This window comes from Tauraco erythrolophus, chromosome 2, assembly GCF_009769465.1.
Source record: "Tauraco erythrolophus isolate bTauEry1 chromosome 2, bTauEry1.pri, whole genome shotgun sequence".
Lineage (NCBI taxonomy): Eukaryota > Metazoa > Chordata > Aves > Musophagiformes > Musophagidae > Tauraco > Tauraco erythrolophus.
This window is the reverse complement of record NC_141466.1, coordinates 45,924,169-45,941,410: the sequence shown is the minus strand read 5'-3', so window position 1 is coordinate 45,941,410 and position 17,242 is coordinate 45,924,169. Positions and strand designations below refer to the sequence as shown.

Here is a 17,242-nt window from a genome sequence, read left to right as displayed (position 1 = left end):
CTCATGAGCTGCGCTGAGGTCTTAACATAACAGTTCCAAGCCTGCTATTTTACTCTTTGCAAATAGGCACTGAAGTGTTTCATTGTCCTCAGCCAAATTTACACGAAACCTCTCCATCCTATTGGCAGCAGTTGGTCTTTTTTCAATCTCTCCAACCTTTACAACTCGAAAAGTCCTTTTGGAGGACTCTTCTATAAAATCTCAAGCATCAATCACAGTTATATCTATTAAGAAAACTGTAGGTGATCATGGAATTGAGGCAATCCAAAGGCTGTTACTTGCCCCAGGTCAGGTAACACATTGGAAGCTGAGCCAGGTAGGCAGATCCAAGGCTCCTGCCACGGTCCGTCTGCCTGGTTGACAGTTATGGTAAAGTGATGTCTGATCTAACCCCTACAGCTCTCAAGACACTTTTCAGTTGCTGCTGAGACTGCAGAAGAGCACACCCAGGTGCCACTATCTTCTTCCTGCAGCTGTGAACGCTACTGATGCTCTACATCTCCCCCTCTACATTATCCCAAGACCACATGTCCCGCCAGTTCTGGCCAAAGTCACGGGGTCTACATAGTGGCAAACAACGACAAAGCCATCATATTTTGCCACCGTACGCCAATGACCTTGAAGCCCAAGTTTAGAGCTGAGCAGGCCAGTCTCTGTGGCTCCATGGGGAAGGCCAGCTTGGTGCTGTGGCTTCTGCCTTCCAGGTACTCCCTGTAGGTTTGGCTTATCATCCAAAGAACTCCACCTTACTGAGCCCCGCTTAGAAGAACGCTCAATTTCAAAGCTGAATTTGCATGTGCAGGAGACAAAACTGTCTTGGCAATCATCTCAGGCATTTGAACCTCCCTCCCAGAGGAGACCAGCATAGCACTGAGCCCTTCACATAAAGTGCAAAACCCATTTCCCTGGTCTAGGTTTCTTCTTTTAAGAGCCTGCAAGTAAGAAAGACAGATAGTTAGGTAAGTAGCTCTGGTTTTACTAAGTCCATCACCAAGCTATCTGGGCTGCAATGCCCTGATTAAACACTCAAATCGGACAGGGCTCAGAAACAATCACTTAAGGGCAAGGGGAGCTATAAGGAAATAGTAAAAAACGCTCCCATTCTGCAGAGAGGCGTTATTCTCATTTTATAGACAGGATACCTGACATAGAAAGTCCCTCTCGGCCATGTTAAGCTTTGCTCCCGGCACTCATCGTCTTGGAGCCAGTCAGTTCGGGCTGCTCTGCATTCAGTGAGTCAGTAATCCCAGAGGGAGGTTTAATCCATCACACACGCACCAAGTATTTCTACAGCCAGGAAAGGCAACAGTGTTTAGTAACAGCCAAAGGTATCTGTAAGGAATTTGTTACCAAATCTCTGGTATGTGAAATTTCTCTGAATATCTGCGGCTGTCCTTTCATCAAGATGGCTCTTCCTTGGCCTGACGCAAGACAGGGAGAGGCATTAAATCTGCACAAACCCACCAGAATTCAGGCAGAGATCATCAAAAGTGTTTTTAATGATTAAACCATGTCAAACATTAACAATGTAGGTATATTCAGATGAGCCAAAGGTTTATTTCTAGCACATTTAGACAGCCTATTTTGAACATTATAGCTGCTGTACTGAGCTATGTAAAGACTCTGCAAACCAGTACCTAGAAATGAAGACACACACACAAGCTTTGATAATGTAAACATAACAGACACTGTCTCCTTCAAAACGAGGAATGAAAACCCACAAGGCTAGTAGGAGAACTTAACTAATTCCCTAAGAGATGTGCAAAATTTTTTAAAAAAGATTTAATTTAAAAAAAAAATTAAACATGTTAAAACTGGCATTTATATAAATATCAAAAAACAAATAGTTAAACTTGAGCAATGACCAGCAGAATGTCTTGCACAATTCAGTTTTTCAGAGCTTAATGAATAAAATATTCACAAGCCAAACTCCACCACGGCAGATACCAGAATACCAGCGATAGATACTGGCTTTGCAACTGACTCCTCGCATGTGCAAGGCAAGATTTTATAAGGAGGAGTAACTTCAACAAGCACTTAAACCAATTCCTCAGGTAACAAGCCAAAACATTACCGGTGATATACACAACTCACATTACAGAAACAGACATTTCCAGCACATTTCAGTAACATTTAAAAAACATTAGGTATGACTTAGACTATTTAATTTTGCTTGTTTGGGGAAAAGAAAACATGTTTGTGTTAGGCACATTTTAAAAATGAACATATGCTACATGAAGAACAGTACAGATACCAACTTAAATACAATTTCATCAGAAAAGCATCTTTCTGTCTTCATTTTTAAATACACTTTTGGATATGTCACAGACTTCAACAGTAGCTCCTAAAATGTGGATATGGCTATGGTAATAACACTTGAAATTCTGCCAGTTTCCATATTAAAAACCACTCTTCATTTAGCATTTAAGAATTCTCAGAAATAAGGAAAAAAAAAAAAAAGAAATAAAAAAAAGAGGAAAGAAAAGATGGGTCCACCCTGTATATACTCTAAACCTTAGAGACAATATTTAAGTCTTACTGGACTGTGTAAGCGCCAATTAATTTTACATTAGTGACACACTTCAAATAAAAAAATAAGATCTATTAAAAAGGTAAAATAACTTTTCCATCTGGTTCACGACTGTTTAGTCAGTTAAAGCCCAATATACAAAACTAAATGCGCCATTTCCAATTTCACTGTGTCGCGTAAGAGATACGCAGCGTCGTGTATCGCATACAGAACAGTGAAATGATCAATGGATTCTTCTAAATGACTTTTTAATAAAAAGTCAGTCAACTGAAAAGTTGAAACATACCCTAATTTTTAAACCGGTAATAAGCTTTGGGCCCTGCTTTTTAATTTAAGGCATGTGTGTTTATCTACTGAAACCAGCATCGTACAAATTACCTCTACAATCACATGCATGATCTACAGTAAAAAAAATGGAGGTTTAGATTACAGTGTTCTCAAATTGTGAATCATAATTCAGCACCTATCATATTGACTAGTAAGGCAACAGCAGTGTCGGATACTACGATAATACTCCCTTCCACAGTCTATAGCGGGGTCAGTGACAGCCCAGAATTATTTTTAAACTTTAACCTACTTTTATGTTCTGCATACAGTTTCTAGGGTGTTTGCACTGGTTAAGTCCTACATAAATCACACTATTCTAGGCAGGAATAGTTACAGTAGCTGTTAGAGTATTAGTGCACAACTCTTATTGTGCTTACAATCAGATGATTTTGTTGTTGGGGTTATCAAAATGGTTTTTCAGTTTGGTCTTCAATCCTTCCTTTGTTTCCTTTGTTTCACATTGTTCTCAAGGGAAGAAAAGCTGTTTGTGTACCCGTTCACAGTGGCCGTAGAGCCGTTCTGATACTCTTTCCTCCTCGAGGATGCCTTCTTGTTGTAAGTCTAGAATATAGGGAAAGACACATGGTTTTGCTTAAATAGATACAAATAACCACTTCCTCACAGTAACTCAAGAAACTCAAAAGTAAACTTGCATCCATCATTTTTGAAGACCTCGTGCCAGTGGCAGAGTCTAACAAGCCCTACTATTTTTTGTGCATGAGACTATACTATGCCTTTCATTCATTATAGCACGAGAATTAGTTCACTGGAAAAGAAAAAGGCTTGGTAGTGTGATGGTAGCATCGGTGGTGTTACGTTAACAGTAAATTAGAAACAAGGGAAGCGATTTTATGAGCAGACTATGCAGAAGAATATACTCAAAATGACAAGTGAGGAAGGAGGTTTGATGCACTGCAGGTGACTGTCTCCAAAAAAGCCAGAAGAAGTGGGTAAACAAGAACAGTGAGGGAAGTTCAGAGACAGAAATGTAAAAGGAATTTGCACTGGTCAACATGGGATGCAAAAACTAACATGATCAGGGAGGCTCGGGACACCAAAAAAAATTACAGACAGTGAAAAAATGTACATGAATTAGTCTTCGTCAAAGGGGCTCAGTCACCTGACAAGAGCACGTTTCCCAAAACATGTGCGCGTGAAAGAATGTTAAACAGTTAAAAGTTAAAATATGAGTAAAATTGATGAAGAAAGTCAAGTAACATTTGGAATATACTATCATGTTTCCTTAGCACATTCATACACAGCAAGTGATATGAACCACAGGGCTGATTTTAAGCAGTAGTGGAAGATCAGATAGGGAAGCCTGCTATGTTTCCCCCCATGAATCACTCTTACCAGACCCAAAATGCTCAAATCTTTCAAGAGACGTTTAAAATATGTAAGTTTGCTTGTCTGGAGGCAGTAGGCTGTGTTGGTTTGATTTTCTGAAGGCAGGTACATCTCTGCACAGAGCCTGATTATGAACTAACTACTCAGAACAACACATACCTAGTCTGGATCTGTCCAGACATGAAATCAATTTTGTGGAAATACAACTCGAAATGCTAATTTTCCATAAGGAAAGACAAACAAAACGCCTGTAAAGGTGAGCCAAAACCCGATTTCGGTATGTTGGGAGTTTGAGAAGTTTCCCTGGATACAAAACAAGCATTTCCCCTTGTAAGAGCAGTAATGAACAATCCCTTCGGGTGCTTCACAGGTTCACAGGCTGCTGTTTTATCTCAGACTGGAAAGCTGTTTCTTACAAAAAAGGTCTTCCTCTCCCTTATCTGCAGTTAAAATTGCATTAGTAAAATGCCTTTTTGTGCCAGTCTGCTTACTGAAATTACTAATCACTCTGAATTACAGATACAAAACATCAGAAGATTCGAAATTGGAGGGCAGACCAACAAGTACAGTACTCGTACACATGTTACTGGAAGACAGTACGCATGTTACTGGAAGACAGCAAAAGAAAATTTCAAGCGTATCTTTCTGTAGACAGCTTTCCAATGAGATACAGCCAGCAGAACGCTATGAAGAGTCAGTGAGTATTACTTTTACCTGAATATAGAAATTTGTGAAGAGGATAATCAAAGAAATCATATAAGAAATCTGGAAATACAGCCACCCCTGAGGAAATGCACATGGCCAAACAACACCACAGCTGGTCTGGAAGATTGTCAGGACAAACTGAGTCTGGGGAGAGAGGAAAAAAGAGAAACAGAGCACATTAATGCAAAGAGGAAAAAAGTCATTAGTGACCAACATCTCATCAGTTATTTACAGAACAAGTGAAAAATATGTAATACTGTGTGTTTGACAAGTTTATCTTCTCTGTCTTCCTAACAGCATAAACCTGAGTTAGCAGACATTCAGGTTGAGGTATTCTGTTGTTGAAGTGTTTTTATTTGATTCATACTGTTCCATTTTAGGGCAACTTACATAGAATTGATTTATAAACTACTAAGGAGCAAAGACCACCTTCTTCCAAGTGAGAGCTTGTTGGGGTTTGACTCTACCATCCTAACAGATTAGATCTGCATCTCACTGCTTCAGTTGCAAAAGGTCTGGGGTCACTGCGTTTACACACAGATCCTGTGATCCTCTCCCACAGACAGGGACTGCCTGACATACGGCTCCAGGGTAAGAATTTTTGGGGTAAAGGCTGCAGGGAGGAGGACCAGGCTTTAATTATCTTCAATTATCTTTTAGAAAAAACAGAGTTTGGGCTTAAGAGCTGTGGAGAGCCTTAGGCAAAATTCATCCTTACGTGAAGGCTACCAGATTAGGGAATGTTTATTTAAAAAGGGAAAAAGACTGTTGTGTTCTGCTCTGCTATTTTGCTGCCCTAACAGCTATGCATGCAGAGCAGGCAGGGAAGGAAAAGCAGCTATGACAATAGCCAGGGAAGCAACCGAAGCAATGAGATGCCGAGCCTAAATCTGGAAGGAAAAAAGACTCCACAAAGGAAACCACTACCATCCCACCCCCCAGCAATGATCCCCACTACTAGAATACTTAGTCATCCTTCAGAAAGGAAGAGTGCTAAAAAAATAAAAGATTTGGAGAATGACTCTGAATTGCTGGCAGCAAATGTTATTAATAATCACCAGCAAATGTTATTAAACCAATTCACAGCTCTGAGAGGGTGCTAAGGGGATGGGGGTGAGGGAGATACAAAAAAGTCTATCTCTGTGTTTCAGTTTCCCCATCTACACAGTGGGGAAGACGGAACACCCTTGCATGTTTGCTTGTGGTGTTCTGACATATTATACACACTGAAGCCTGATTCTCATGCAGTATCACTATAGCATACGCCACATTGCTCAGTTTTGTTGCTCTTTTCACTTCCAGTACACAGCATTCAGGCTTCATCACTGTACGCACAGGAAACAGTACAAATGGACGCAAGGAGTCCAACACAGAATTACAAGAGAAAAAAAATCTGCCGTTTTAAGTGCAGAAGGAGACCAGAAATATGGAACAGTTTTTAATAAACCATTTGCAACTGCATGCAAAAGTGAGACAGAAAAGCCATTGTCCCATAAGACTAGAATGAAGGGCCTTGTTAGCTGTGGACCACATTGCACTTGGCTTCTGGTCTGTCATCTCAACATCAGCCTGAGCAACCAAGCACAGAGAAGAAGATCGTAGCTCAAGCAGGCTTGGAAGAAAAGCTTCTCCTTCCTTGCTGGCTAATGAGCCCCAGAAAACGCAGCGCTGTGACTCCCAAATACATCTAGCCATACAACATTGATCTCCACACTGATTCATGTACATCATCAGTTCCCAGCTCCCCACTGTCCTGAAAATAGAGCAAATGGAGGTGCAGAAGCTGGATTTCTAAGGTGGTTTAGGCACTTAAAGATGTAGAAGAGACTAGCCTTCGTTCTCCCTTCCTCTATACCCTGCCAAAATTTTCTAACCAGTAGATGCAAGAGGACTCCATCAACGACACAAGAGTCTGCTGAAGCACTGAAGAGCTGATCACTCACCAGCTGCCCCTGAGTGATGTACTTCTTCCACCACAGATAAGGACGCATCGCTGGAACAGCAGACAATCCATAGTAGGAGTACATGAGGACGTGGATAAAGCTGTTCAGCGTGGCACCGAAGTAAGCTAAAAAAAGGACAAAGGAAAAAGAAAGTACACTGTATTACCAGGAACACGCAGTTTCACGGAACCTACAAAAATAACAAGTTCAAAATGCTACTATTTAAAATATGATTTTTCTTAGGAGAAAGGCAAGAGATTCCCCCCTGCCCCCCCGCCCTGATTTTTTTCTGCTCACCCAACGGAGTGGCTGAGCTGCTTTGCAGCTGTGCAGCTTATACCAGCCTTCTAGTTTTGTTTCCTCAATTGTTTTTCACATCTACGTTCCAGCCTTTCAAGGGAACTGAGGAAGCTGATAAAAACGCGGCATGTAACATGCCAAACAATTGATAGCTTCACCCATCTAATTTTAGGCTGATTTCAGTTCCTTCCACACAGTAACCTATTTTGCTATTTATAACCAAAAGCAACAGATATCTTCAGAAACTGCAAGTTGGCCATTTTATTTGTCCTTGTTTGCAGCACCTTTAGTCATTAAAGAAACTTTTAGCTTAACACCAAACTGCACAGTACTGTGATGACCAAGCAGAACATAAAACTTGGAAAGGAAGAAGAAAAACATATCACTAGAAATAGCACAAAAGTATTTTCAAGACCACACAAACACGAGAGAGACTCCAAGTATCTGCACTTTTGACTGTTGTATAAACAGGGATTGACTTCCCTGGAGGAGAATGTGGTTCCAGATGCACACTTTTTATAAGTTCAGCATTACTCACTGTTGTGCCGACAACACAAAACAAATACGAGTTTCTATGTTGTTTGGCTCAGCAAGCAGACTCCTGAGCAACCCTGAGCCTCTCGGTCTGCACTGCCATAGTTCACATCCACTGGATTTGAAAAGGTTTCTCTTGGATAAGCATTCAATAAAGCCAGTATCTATAAGCTGCGCATCTGAACCACAACTAAACCACGCTAATGCAGTTAGGAAACTAGATGCCAGCTAACAGCAATGAAATTAAAGAATCAAAGCAAGATAGCCAGAGGTTAGCAGGATTTGGACAAGAGAGACATGGAAATCTTCCACTTAAGATGTATTCGGTCAAGTTTATTAGTACTCAGGGGACAAGATTTTAATTGGAATCATTTGTTATGGCTACTGTTATCATGAGATTAAATTAAGAAAGTAACATCTTAAGTGAACTTGACAGATACAAGGACAAGAGTCATCATTAACTATCTTGCAGCAAAACAAGCTTCTGGTCCTGACTTGGGAAAGAGCAGTTTCATTAGAGGGTCTGCAACCACCGCAAAAAAAAAGAAAACAAGGTTGACAGGCATCAGACTTAGACTACTGCAGCTGATAAACATCACACTGCTCTGCAAATTTTGCAAACTACATCGGCATGTCTTTTCCACAGGCTCTGCAGGCAGCTTAATATCTGCAGCTATCTGCAATACTTGCAATTCAGTAAAGCATCTCAATATGGGACAGACCAAATCATGCTGCTGAAAGTACCAGAGATGTTTGGTTTGACCAAAAGAAATCCAAAACGAGGCCCCTGTTGTGAATGTTCCCCACCATAACCTAGTACTTACAGTGACCACAAGGCACCCAGTTCATAACAAACCACCAAATGTTCAGCATCGTTGCATGGTGGTAGACATGCAGAACAGTGATCTGATGATTATTTTTCCGCAAAATGAAAAAGAAGGTATCCATGAACTCAATGAGTTTGGAGAAATAGTACCACCAGAGGACACGTATGATCTAGAAAGGAGGAAACAAGTTTTAGAAGCATTGCACGCTGTGGGGGCTTTCAACCCTTTTGCTATCTAAGTAATTAAAATCCAGGTTCTGTCCTGCACTACTTGGATTGAAGACACTGTTGAGGTCTTTTGTAATGCTTCAGTCTCAGCTCTCTCCGTAGGAGATGCAGGTACAAACCCATAGCTACAGCTGAAAACAGGATGACAAAGACTGTTTTATGAGGCTATTGCTGTGCCCCTAGGGTGTCCTGGGAGAAACAAGAAAATATTTAACCAGAGTTGGTCCTGCAGTGCTGTCTGTAAAGGAGAGGTCTGAACAGTGACCAGAAGAAATCATCACATTACAGAAAGAGAAGGCGAGTCACACCGCACAGTGGCTGGACACAGTCTGAAGACCAATCTTTGTTTTTTGACCTGGGAACACTTGAAAATTTACAGATCATCACCCACCAAAAGACTAACCATCAATACACTGTAGATTAACTATTATGTTTGACAATGCATCGCTCGTTGTGTTGTAAAAACAGGAAGAAAAAGTACATAGTTTGAACAAAATCCGCATAATCAATACTGTTCTGCTCTCCACTTACACACAAGTAGACAATTTGAAATGTTATTAGCTCCAAGTCTCGATTACATTACCTTCATATCAGCTTCTCCTCCGCTGTGCGTATCCTGACAGAAGAAATTGTATCCTCCTTCCCATACTCCCGTCACCAGCTGAGAAGATCAAAGAATGAAGCGTCATTTGGGGAGAAGACTGCACCCCACGGCACATGCAAACCTCGACAGTGGCTCTGCCGAGACACCTGGTGTCAAGGGATTTACGGGCACCCAAGTGTGGCATCAGGTTGAAGTGACGCTCCAAGCAGTGACTGAATCACAGTGGAGGGTGAATTAACAATTTCTTCCAATCGGGGTATACCAAAATAAAAATAAGAGGTAGCCTCTTATCCTCACTCATCTCACACAGCACAGTCATATTCCAGACAGATTCTTAAGAAATGTCTTTCCTTCTTGGCTGATGATGTCATTGCTGGAGAAAGTGACTGATAAAACTAAAATAAATATATTTTTCTTCTGATTATTTTTGGAAAGAAAAAGTTACATTTTTAAGACATTTTGTACACAGAGATCTGACTACAAGTTTTTCCACCGTGTAACAGAGCAATCTTCAGGCTGGCTATCCTTAACAGCTTCAGTTTCACTGCGTTGTGATTCTTCAAGGTCTTTTTAAATAATTCGCTTATCCCAAGTACATTACATCCTTCCCAGTACAGCTGACCTCCTCTGCAGGATACACCGTTGCCTGTCTGACCTCCGGACTTAACAAATAACACCTCAAACACAATGGAATTACTTTTAAGAGTAATGACCAGCTATTAGTCATAAGAGGATGACGGGGAACCCGCCACCGAGGGGCTGGCTGAAAGTTGCGGAGAAGCAAGAGGCAAGCTGGATGTCCACGTCCCACCCTTTCACAGGTGGGAGACGGAGGGGCAGGTTGAGGGTGGGATGGAAGAAAGGAGCAGATGCAAGGACAGGAGCAAGCCTCCTTTTAATATCGCAACAGAAGGGATCACTGGATGTTGTTTAAAAGATGTTTTTCCTCTTGGGAATAGTATGAGGAGAGAAGTAACAAATTTTGAAGATTCTCAAGTGAAAAAAGGAATTGTTAGGTATCCCAAAAAAACATTTTAAAGGCAGAGACAAATATCCTGCACAAGCAAGCTGTCGGTTTTTGGCTTTATCTATGCTTGTGAAGAATAAAAAAAAACCTTTGCAAAGCCATGGTGAAAAACTCTTTGTACCATAAGTCATTTAAAATGATCACTTGATTAAAGGACTACAATAACCGGTACGATTTAAATGCTGCTCAGAACTGTGAATGGGAAGCTAATTCTAAAAGGTACAATAAAGATTATCACTTAAATGATTTACCTTTTCCTAATGTTATTCCTTTCATGCCTCATTTTCCCCCTAAATTAGCTTTTAAAATACCCAGTCAGCCTAAGTCATTATTTTTGACCTTCTGAGATAGAATTATTGCCACTATTTAGGGAGATTTGGAAAAAAAAAAAAAAAAGAGACATCCCTAGTTATATCATAACATACAGATGTGGAATTATCTCGTATATTAGAGATAAATCAATAGCGCCCCGCCACAGCGAGAGCAAGGCAGCCCTGCACATCAATGGCAGACCCAGGCAATTTCTCTATCCAAGCAGCAAAGGGAATGCAGCCACGGCAGGACTCCTCTCCTGGCCAAAAGACAGGCACGACCGTGCAAAGCACACCGGTTTGGAAGCGGTACCCTGCTAAAGGACCGGCTACGTCCCGGAGCAAGCCTTGCACCAAACCACACTCAGGGCACCGAAGGAAATCCTGCCCGGCTTCGCCAGCACCCGCCAGTCCCTCAGACAGAAAGACCACATTGTGCTGCGATCGTGTCATTAAGAGCTTACAGATGTTTTCATACAGTTCTCATAGTTCAAGGAAGTGTTAGGAATAGAGGGATAATCACAATGTTTATATTGTAATTAATCCAAATAGCATCCGTCACTAACGCTGTGGTCCATAAACTCCTCCCAAGTAAAGGCTAGCATAGTGAAACCCAAAGAGCTTCCCCTGCAAGCGATATAGGTTCACTACCTAAAGTGTAATGCAATCAAAGGGTCTGGATGAATCCCACCTCTCTGAAGGGCAGAGGCATCAGTGGGGCTATAGGTAGCTTCAGTTAAACCCCAGTTCTCCCTTGTTTCCAGGAGAGCATGTAGTAATATGCCAGGAGCTGTAATACTCTCACAGCTACAGTGGTTTAAACGATAGAAGAAAAGCACCATTTGCAGCAAACGGTAACATCTTTTGTGACACAAATAGTTAGTAGAGTTAGAAAAATAATTTAATCCCTCCCTTTCCAGAAGGAACCAAATGGTGAAAAGCTGCTACCACCGCCCACAAACCGTGCTTGGTGCAACATACAACACATAGATAATCCTTTTCCTGAGTTAGCCAGCTGCTCTTTTGCCTGACACCACTATTTCTTGCACCAACAATACTTCCAGCACATGCAGAAAACAAAACCAATGGGCCACTTGGAGACCTGACCACGGATGGTTCCCAAACGGCTCTGTTACACACAGGGCTGGACCTGCTTACGTGCCACCTAGAAAAGCAGTAAACGGAGGTGTCACAAATTGCCAGTTAGTGCTTTTAAGTCATTGCTCATGCTTGTTGAGCTCTGCTTCCAGGATGGCCAGAGTTTCTAACCCCTCCTTACGGCTGCTGTACAGCAGGTCTCAACTCGCCCGGCACCCCTTACCCTCCCAGCAACAGGCTGGTCATTCTCGGCCACTCCAGGCTTGAAACAACCTTTCCCTGCCTGCTGGCCCTAGGAAGTCCTTCATCTTCAGGTTGGCAGGAGCCCAGGCTTGCTAATGGCACCACTGATGCACAACCACAGGCATATCTTCTCTTGAGAAATGAATCTGTCCAGAAAAGGCTGACTATAATAATTTTCACCAGAGTACGTGCTTTTTAAATGACATAAAAAGAGACAGCTCCTTCACAAGCCAACTAAAATGATACTCAAGGTCAACGTTAAGTCCCTTGATCCCAGGGCAAAATCCTGCAGTTTAAAGTCACTTTTGTGCTCAAGCAACTTGTACTTCTTGCCCCTGCATTGAAATTTTCCTTTTTTTTTATATTGCTTTCATTTTGTTGCTGAATTCTTCGAAACGCTGTGGCATGTGCTTTATCAACTCTGCTACCAAAAAACGTCTGATTGGGTTGTAGGAGAGGTGCTACTGGGGAGGATTTTGTTTTTTCGTGATAAAACGGAAGCCTGAGACTCGCTGGAGAGGGGCAGATAAGCGACCCAACTGTCAAGGTGGGATGGGTTTACGAGCTTCAAAACAGAGCTAGATTAGAGTGAAAAGAAACAGAAATTCACATCTCTGATCAAAAAAAGCAAATGCTCGCAGATACACAAAATTTTATCTTTACATGAACACAGTCACCTCAGGACAGAGATAAGGGCTTCGGGACCCATTGAGAAAGAAACAGGAGAGGAAAGAGTAGCCCAGCAGTGAGCTGCCACCCGTGGTTCAAGTGCCACAGCACCTCTTCACCGAGTCCCCTCCTTCCTAAAACAGGGTGCAGCTCTTAGGATGCTTTTCCTACAGCATATACAACGCCTCCCTCCTCAGGAAAACCTGAGGCTTTTCTCAAGGCAGAGTCAGTAGGGAATTAATTTTTCACATGAAGAAAAAAAACGGTAAAGAGATGACTTAAGAAAGTGAGCCTTCATCACTGGCCAGTCTTCGTGAATGTAAGTGTGGGTGGTCCAGATCACTTGGCCAGTTTTGCTAACAAATACCCTCAAAATAAAATAGGTCTGTGTGCCGTATAACCGGGTACCTGGCACTCTCCCTCCTTTGCCAAATTACCCAGCCGAGACTCGAGCAGAGGGGCACGGGCCCATCTCACAGCATTGCAAGACAACTTGACTCGTGATCCCGGCGCAGAGCCGCGACACAGGTGGAGGCAGCGCTGCCTCGGCGGCTCTTTCAGACACAGCCGTGCCAGCCAGTGGGGGATCAACCCAGACCCTATACCCCTACGCCAGCCACCCTGCTACATACCTTCCCCACCACGCACAGGGCCACCCCTTGCTGCCTCTGCCCAAGACAGGAGCGGTGTTTCCCCTCAGAGTTCAAGCACTGTAGATTTATACAGAATAAACCATTGTTATTTGTCCCAATGAGCATCCCCTCTTCCTGAAGTATGGGACTGACAGGTCAGCCTGGACAACTCTCTCCTGCTCCCCTGGGTCTGCCTTGTCTTTATATTGTCTGGGACAAGCGCAGTCCACTACTCTGTTCTGCTAGTACCACTCATTAAACGCCCAAATGAATAATTTAGCGCGAGTTCAGACAGAAACTACTATCTTTGGAATTCCAAATAAGAGGTATTAGATTTCTTGTGATTTTAAAATAAGGTTATATTATATTACATCAGTAGACCAAATGGTGCAAGGACACAATAACTAGAGTTACACAAATCCTACAATGCAAAAAAATTTCTCTCCATGTTATTGAACACGAGACTCAGATGTAAAGGTCAGAAAACCATGTAGGTCATCTTTGTCATTCTAGTTGGGAGGATGCCTCACTTTAACATCTTCTTTTGGTCATATAATATTTAAACTGAGCTGTGATGCTATGAATCATGACCTGACCCAGCACAGCTATAACTCAGGAAAAATTCCAAAGCAGGGCTTCAGGTGTATCATACACAAGCTATTAAAGCAGCTGATTCTCAGACAGGCTACTAAACAAGTTGGTAAGCAGTGACGTTTTATGACTTTCCTCAAGTTAGGAATGAAATATTTCAGTTTAATCCAGCTGAAACCCACAGTGACAACAAGGAAGAGAACAGAGAGTTATATTTCTTTTTTGAACGCTGCTCTTCACCATTTTATCTTACAAGCAAGTATATGTACTATAAAGCACTACTGATGTATGGCTAACCCTTCAAAGCCGAATTTCCATGACTGACGTGATCCAAGTGAGGGTATTGCCTGCTTTGCATTGACACAGGTAGCTGCGGAGGCATTACAGCTAGAGAATGTACCTGCAGGTGCAGGAAGTTGATTTCCCCCCCCGCTTACTATCCAGCCCTTCGTCTCTGTGCCTGCAAACGTCAAACAGCATTTTTATGAGATCAGTCCCCTGCTGCAGAACATCGTTTGCCCCCCTGTGTAGCTTCTAAGTGCTGTCAAACACATTTCGTTGCCACTAGCCTGAGTTTAATAGTCTTAATAACACCATAGCTTTGTGTATTCCCATTTATAAAGAGAAGGTATATTTACAGCAATACCAGTGAACACTTTCAAACAGATAACGTTACGTTAAGAGTAATATTCACTTTGATGTAAAGTGTTTCACTACATAGGAAGGAGAAACCTTAATATTCACTGCATTTTAGCTGTCTCATTCCTTCAGAATATAAAAGCTGTTCAGCTGGTTACAAGTATGAGGACTTCTTCAGCATACAATAAACAGTCCTTTCTTGGTAACCAGTTCATTGTTAGCAAGAAAAAGGCATTTCTAAGATCAACAGTTCAGATCTTTTCTATTGTTTAAATTTATCAGCAGGTTTTGTAACATAGCAGAACACTACAGTAATTTTAATTTGGAAACTATGTGTATTATTCTAAGTATTCAAGGAAAAAAGATTGGCTATCCTGATAGTTTTATCCACATTTAACACAACTGAAGAAAAAGTCTGCACTTGTAAACCCTCCATAACATAACTTGAGGTTAAAGAACAGATTATGGTATAGTTATAAATAATATCTGCATAAAATAATGCAGATGATGTACACGAAGTCCACAGCAATACCACTTCTAGAAAAATTAAACAGATCAACACAAAAATTTTTCTGGATTATAACATCCTGACAGGGAGGTCAGAAATGTAAGCGCATCAAGAATACAAGTTGTTCCAAGTACCTACTGAATCCAACACTGCTCCCCCTGCAGAATTATCAAAGTTCTTAATAACTCAACTCAGTAATTTTTGACTAGTCAATTCACTACGCAAGAGAAATAACTCTAATTTTAAATCACTTCCTATCTAAACACTCACTTTTTAAAAAACTATAGAATTAACTGCAAACTTCAAGGAGAATTACAGCTTGCATATGTTTCTAAGCAAATGCCACAATAAAAAAAGAAAGGAGAAAAAAAATTAAAAAAAGGAGATTAGTAGTTTTAGCTCTGGCTTCTAATCGCATGTTGAAAATTAAATCTCTTCTTACAGAAAGGAGAAACGCTTTTGGCTGAAAGCAAGCCAGAGTATTCTGTACATTAAAGCCACACACTCAGTTATTATGTGACCATGTTCTTATTTACATTGCCATAGTTCTTCATTTTCACTTTAATAAAAACCATAAAATTCTGAGTAAAAGCTGCTAAAGTGCTCTCTGGGAAGTGGAAAACTTTATACTGCCTAAATCTTTGTTTTGTTAGGAAAGAAAGTAAGTCCACAGGAAGTCCACAATTCAGTTTGAAATAAATTTGTACGCTCAGATTTTAACTTCCAAGAAACAGATGAATCACAACGGCATTGATGTAATCATTTCAGCAAAACTAAGAGAACACAAAAGACGCTATTGCAAGCTTGCAGAAATAGATGCAAAGAGTGTGTGCATGATTAAACACATTTAAATAAAACACGTTTTGCACTCCAAATCGAGCCATAGTTTTGCTACGAAGTACTGTGTGCAATCCACCAGCACAATCACGATGAGCGTGACTTCCAGGCAAGGAGGAGTTACTGAAGGAGTAGCCAGGTTCATGCTGAAAGATCAGGTCTTCACTTGCACTGAGCGACAGAAGGGCATATGAAACATTGCTAACCAAGGTCAGCATAGATGTGTAAGGCAAGGTTTGCTTCATACCATCACAACTACGGTTTTCTCCTCTGAGAAGCGATGTTGAAGAATGGTTGCAACATTTCAGCAGATGTTTCCCCAGGTTTAGAAGGACTGTCCTCAGAGATCATTTTCAACATAAGCCAATGTAACTAAAACAGATCCTGCAAAATAACCCCAATCCAACCCCTTTTCTCCTACCTCATAAAACATATACAGAGAAAGCAGCGTAAGTCCGAGGTTGTAGACCACTAGCACACCCCTGCATGAGAATGGTTGCTTATTCCGCATGTACTTTGGTCCTAGCCATACGATTAGTAAGTACAAGACGGAGAAGATAAAGGTAGGCGTATAGTTCTCCAGAAGAAGCCATCCTTTTACTCTGGGATCTGAAACAAACAAACAAAAACTTAGATTACAAACACTTAGATATAGTAAGGGGAAGAGTTCAACGCATCCAGAAAAAGCTGTACTCAAAATGCTTCTAGCGCCGGAATACTGGAGAAGGACAAAGGAAGAGCACCAAGCCCTTTTATTAAGGGCCACATTGCTAATTACAAACAACCTTCTCAAACAACAAGATTTTAGTTACACAGTTGTTAAAGAAAGCAGAAATCATTCTCTTCCTAAGGCAAAAATATTCTTAAATTATTATTGCTATTATCTTTACTCATTACCATTCAGAATGGTCGTCCATCTTGAAGACCACAAATGAGCTTAAATTATAAAGAAAAGCTTCATCAACTCTCCCCCCCATATTCTCTCAAACCAACCTTTCGCAGTAGTACACATCTTACTGCCTCACAGAGCCAGCAAAGCTAAGAGTGAAGCAGATACCTTTGTGGTTATCAGTGGATGATCCTGACAATTATTTTCTAATCAATACTAACCCAGTTACTTATGTATATGCTACTCAGGAGGATTAAATTTTGGAGTCCTTGTATGAACAACGAAACACAGAGCAGTCAGTCCAGTCTGACCAACCAGTCCAGTTCGCAACATGCCGACGGCTCAAGAAAAGTACATAAACCACCCTGAATGAGAGGATTTCAGGGGAACACTTGGGACAAGCACATGATCCTTTTGAACCACAAATGTGCTGCCCTTACCCAGCAACAGCACG

General features: G+C 41.4%; 1 protein-coding gene across 3 annotated transcripts in view; it reads right to left on the bottom strand.

Moving 5' to 3' along the window:
- Positions 1–1,481: 1,481 nt before the first annotated feature.
- The window catches only part of ELOVL5 (ELOVL fatty acid elongase 5), a 40,909-nt gene continuing 25,148 nt past the window's right edge, over positions 1,482–17,242 (bottom strand). For all 3 annotated transcript variants that reach the window (XM_086631363.1, XM_086631362.1, XM_086631361.1), the window contains exons 3-8: positions 16,321–16,508; positions 9,324–9,401; positions 8,511–8,682; positions 6,853–6,977; positions 4,919–5,053; positions 1,482–3,418 (exon numbers count right to left, since the gene is read on the bottom strand). In XM_086631363.1, the coding sequence (XP_086487489.1) occupies positions 3,287–3,418; positions 4,919–5,053; positions 6,853–6,977; positions 8,511–8,682; positions 9,324–9,401; positions 16,321–16,508 (830 nt within the window). In that variant the 3' untranslated portion in view covers positions 1,482–3,286. The remainder of the gene's footprint in view (positions 3,419–4,918; positions 5,054–6,852; positions 6,978–8,510; positions 8,683–9,323; positions 9,402–16,320; positions 16,509–17,242) is intronic.